Here is a 4,983-nt window from a genome sequence, read left to right as displayed (position 1 = left end):
CCCACCATCAGTCTTTCATTCACTTGCTTATACTCCTTCATGCATGCACTAACTAAAACCTATTCTTGCATCTGCTCATTGTGGGTGCGTTTACTTCTGAGTTAGCAGTGCTAATTCTGATAACCGGATGTGACGTCATTAGCACGTGTATTCGTGCTTGCTTGTCCAATTCGAAAGTGAACACATACGCTAACAAGAAATATGGCTGGAAACCGCCATATTTCTTGTTAGCGTATGTGTTCACTTTCGAATTGGACAAGCAAGCACGAATACACGTGCTAATGACGTCACATCCGGTTATCAGAATTAGCACTGCTAACTCAGAAGTAAACGCACCCACAATGAGCAGATGCAAGAATAGGTTTTAGTTAGTGCATGCATGAAGGAGTATAAGCAAGTGAATGAAAGACTGATGGTGGGTGTTCTTCAAAGTGAAGATGCAGAGTGGTTGTTGTCATTATGTATGTCCCTGTGGATGTTTAAAATGTGAATTTTGGGAAAATTTACAAGACATCTTGGATGAATGCAACCCTCAGGAACATGTGATTATAAGTGGAGATATGATTGGATGGGTGGATGTGAAGAAACAGTTGTCTGAGAGAGTGCTGGGTCTATATGGTAATCCCTAGTTTTTAAATGTGACATTTTTAATTTTTATTTTATTACAAAATAACGACAATATTTAAAAATTAAATTGAAGACATAATCTGTTGTAAAAGGAATCACCATTTATTCAGTGTCAAAATTCCAGAATAGAAACTTTTGATGACTGACTTTTCTCTGTAGGCTACTTGGTCATCAAAATTAAAACTTCCCTTGAAAACAAAGAAAAAATATTTGATTAAAAAAAACAGGTTTTAAAATTGTAACTGGTTTTACAACTACAAAGTTATGTGAGATCCGGAATTTTTACCGATTATTTGCCGATTCAATGTCCCGTATTTGCCTAAAAATTTAATCAAACTTTCCTTTAACTTACTAAAAGGAGAAAAGAAAAATGGCTATCGCCCCTTTCTATTCGAGGTAAACATCCGTTCATTTCGAAACTAATCCCACATTCCAACTGCTAAGTTGATAGTTAGTATGGTCCCAGGAACAACTCTGACCCATCTGCGTACCTTTTACCTCACAACAATCAATCACATGACCATTCTCCCACGCCGATCTTATAAAAACTCCTTCCTTCCCCTTCTCGGGGGAGTCGTTCCAGAGCAGGTGCCAGGAGCCGATAACTTTAAAAATAGTGTCCTTTTTAAACAGTGAACTTTCCTACATCAAAGGTTTAAATTTTTAACCCGTGAACTTTCCTAAATCTAAGAGTGGAGAATTTTCCTCAGTGGATAACAGATCAAGAGGTATGGAACCAATTATTGTAAGCTCTCTCTCGGTCTCTCCACGTTTTAGGGACGCGAACTAGATGATGTACTACCCGAAACTTGCTTTAAATAAATTGTTAATTTTTCTTATGTTACATCTGGCCTCCTCGTTTACTCGTATATTGCCTGACGTCTCACCGACGCACTCCTCCCTCCGCCACTCGACCCGAAGCATTAAAGCCCGTTACTGCGGGAAAAAGAATCCTTCCACCCATCCTGACAGTGAAAAGGTTTAACAACCTGTTGCCGGATCGGGAGACCTACCCCCCCTTCCCGGTGGTTCACAGTTATCTACTGTTTTTCTTGTCATCTGTATAAAATGATATGAAAATTTTTCTTGCATTTTTACTCGAATTGGAATATTATTGGTACATTTACCAAAAAAATCAATATAACTCTAATTTAATAAATTTTCAGGTAATAATTTTGAGAAAAGCAAAGTTAAGTTTCCATATGCCTTAAGAGTGACATGTTATCAATATGATGATGATGATGATGATTCATTTTTTAAATAAGCCAAAGTTTTTTGAAATAATGATTTTGTGTGATGGCATTTTATATAGAAAATAAGGCACCAATAAATTAAATAATCAGATTGGAAAGCAAATGTTAATACTGAAGTTGATAATTGCATAGGATTATTTTTATGTACAGACAACAAAATTCAAAGTTATGATTAAATTTAGAGAGATAACCAATTTCTCTTTCATCAGCTTTTTTTTCCTAATAATTTCAATTATGGTGCCAAGTACATATGTTTTTTTCTACCATAGATTAGTGTATTGGAATGTTCCTGATATATCACAATCAGTTCATTTTACAAACATACTCTGATCTTTTATTTTTTTTCTGATGTGCACTCTCTACATCATTTTGCCATTGCTAGCATTCAAACACAGCAATGGACATATTTTGCTGTAAAACTAACCCATGATAGAGCATTCCAGTTAAAATTTTGATTAAATATCTAAACTGTTTATTAACATGTAACTTTTTAATTAAATATCTAAATTTCATTGTAGTAATATTCTATGTTTGTGTAATAAAGTATATTTGTATTAAATATCTTAAACTGTTCTTTGTGGGAGGTGATGTATAGGAGATGTGTATGGTTGAAATATACAACTATGTTGGGGTCAGGTTTTAATGCAGTGTTGGCCAGCCCTTTCAAGGTGGAAGTCTGATGTTCTTTGAGATATATAGAATACAGTAGAGTGTCGATTATCCGAATCAATTGGGGACTGGGGTTGTTCAGAAGATCGATGTTTCAGATAACTGATTACGTACGAAAAAATATATTAATTTATCCCATCTTGACATTTTTCTCCATTATGTGTCGCTTCACATTGAATTTTCATTGATGTTAAGCCTAACGAAAGACTATTATATCGTTAAAAATTATTTTTTTATTTTGTACAAACAAAATAAATATATTGAAAAATATNGTGGGTTTTTTACCGAAAGAGACTTCGACTCGAAGAATCTTCCGATGAAGTGCTATTCGTTATTTTTTTGGAGGGGATTCCCCTTCTAAGCATTAAGGTTCGTATATCTCCACTTTTCTGCCACCAACTACAACAAACGAAGGTATGTACAGTGCTATTTTATTAAACAAAGTTTACATGTTTGTTGCTGTAATGATAGATACTACGTTTTCCTGCATTTTCATCAAAGAAAATTACTGTATATTACAAATAAAATCACAAAAATTTCGGAGATTAGAACGAATTAATTGCATTTGCATTAATTTCTATGAGAAAAATCGCTTCGGTTAACGAATAATTCAGTTAACGAACGGAGTCGTGGAACGGATTAAGTTCGTTAACTGGGGTTCCACTGTACTGAAAATAAAAACATAAAAGTAATTCCTTTGAAAATTCAAAAAATTTTGCCAGTTATTTCACTACTTACTGCTTTATATTGTCACATTGAGATCTGTCCATTCATTATTCTGAAAATTTGAAAATTTTACCTTTGCATTTATCACAATAATAATGTTTTTCTATAATAAGGACTTTTAGCAAAACCATTTTTTGCTTGATGAAATGAACATGAAATGAGAATGACAAAATCATGTGATATGCATCTGCTTTGAGATTATTTCAAATGGCTGATATTCATAGTTATATTTGAATATGAGAATAAAGGCTTGTATTTGTACTACCGTATTTTACGGACTATAAGACGCACTTTTTTCTTCGAAAAATTGCCTCCAAAATTCAGGTGCATCTTATACTCGAAATTAATATAAAAATGTCTAGTGTTTGATTTCAAATTCTCGCCAGTCTTAAAAATGGCCATATATTTGATGACGCAGGAAATCTGTCTCTATCTGGCAACATTGAATTCAACTGGCAGCAGCAATGCATCGATGCAACAAACATGAGTTGTGGGGATTCACAAGCTTGCTAACACTGTCTCCCTCCCACCCCACCATCACAAACCCAGAACACTGTCTAGCCTATGATTCGTCATTGCAGTCTACAGTGCCAGTGAACTTGAATTGAAAGTGATTTGTATTATCGGTAACAGTACAATATTTTTGTTAGTAGTTTATAAAAATAATGGTAAAAGTGTTCTTTTTAAAAAATTGCTTAAAAATTAAGGTGCCTCTTATAGTCCATAATGTCTTATAGTCTATAAAATATGGTAATTGAAATAAATCAAATATATTTAGAAAACAAAAGGGTACTATAATCTGAGATTTCAAAATGAATTGTCATCTTGCAAACTTTGCTAAAAGTGTAAAACCATGCTTACAATTCTCAATACGTGATAAGCATATCATTTGTTCTCGAGTTTGTATCGTCTAGTGGAAAATGACTTTGCTAAAAGTCTGTCTTTAAACATTTTCACTAGAAAATAGCAGGAATGCAGAATATTTTCAAAACCTAAATTTCCCCAAAAATTATTGCATACGAGTCTACAAAAATAACACAATTTTTTATGAAGGAATTAATACTTATTTCCATATAGTTTGAAAAATTCAAATTTAATCATAAATATTTAAATAGACCCACCATATAACTTGCTGTTCACTACTAAACTAATAAATTAATGTATTTTTGAATTAAAAAAATGCTTTAATTTAATCATATATAGGATATATATCATCTTAGGATAGCATATACCAGCGCTGTCCAACTTATCATAGTCTGCGGGCCATATTTTCTTTATCAAACATTTCGGGGGCCAAGAAGGTTGATAAACCACACGACATTTGCATAGTGCTATGGTTCAGTAAGCACTAATTGGTCAGTGAGTCTGATGTTGATGCTATAAAAAGGCGACAGTTCGACACACCGGATATACGTAACTCTCATCTAACTTCGACTTGGGAATTTTTTGTTCAATAATAAATGTGAATTCTTCTTCCTGGAAAAAATAAGACATTCCCTGAAAATAAGACCTAGTGCATTTTTCAGAGCAAAAATTAATATAAGACACTCTTATTTTCGGGGAAACACGGTAGTAAAATAATTTTAATATTAATAATAATAATTTAGTAACATAAATTTATTCATAGTAAAATGTACTCGCGGGCCGTAAAAATTATTTGGCGGGCCGTATACGGCCCGCGGGCCGCCAGTTGGACAGCGCTGCTATA

At 33.5% G+C, this 4,983-nt stretch overlaps 1 protein-coding gene across 2 annotated transcripts in view; it reads left to right on the top strand.

The window, feature by feature from the left end:
- The first annotated feature begins 349 nt into the window (after positions 1 to 349).
- The window catches only part of LOC111635130 (RNA-binding protein 1-like), a 47,870-nt gene continuing 43,236 nt past the window's right edge, over positions 350 to 4,983 (top strand). Inside the window, exon 1 of one of the 2 annotated variants that reach the window (XR_002758340.1) lies at positions 350 to 618. Coding sequence is in view for 1 of the 2 variants with exons in the window: in XM_023379988.1 (XP_023235756.1) it covers positions 438 to 618 (181 nt within the window). In the remaining variant the exon portion in view is untranslated. The remainder of the gene's footprint in view (positions 619 to 4,983) is intronic. The other variant, XM_023379988.1, reaches the window with a different exon arrangement.

This window comes from Centruroides sculpturatus, unplaced genomic scaffold, assembly GCF_000671375.1.
Source record: "Centruroides sculpturatus isolate CEXI.00-Female unplaced genomic scaffold, Cexi_2.0 scaffold688, whole genome shotgun sequence".
NCBI classification, from domain to species: domain Eukaryota; kingdom Metazoa; phylum Arthropoda; class Arachnida; order Scorpiones; family Buthidae; genus Centruroides; species Centruroides sculpturatus.
Note: the sequence above shows the minus strand (reverse complement) of the source record. Positions and strands in the feature narration are given on the sequence as shown.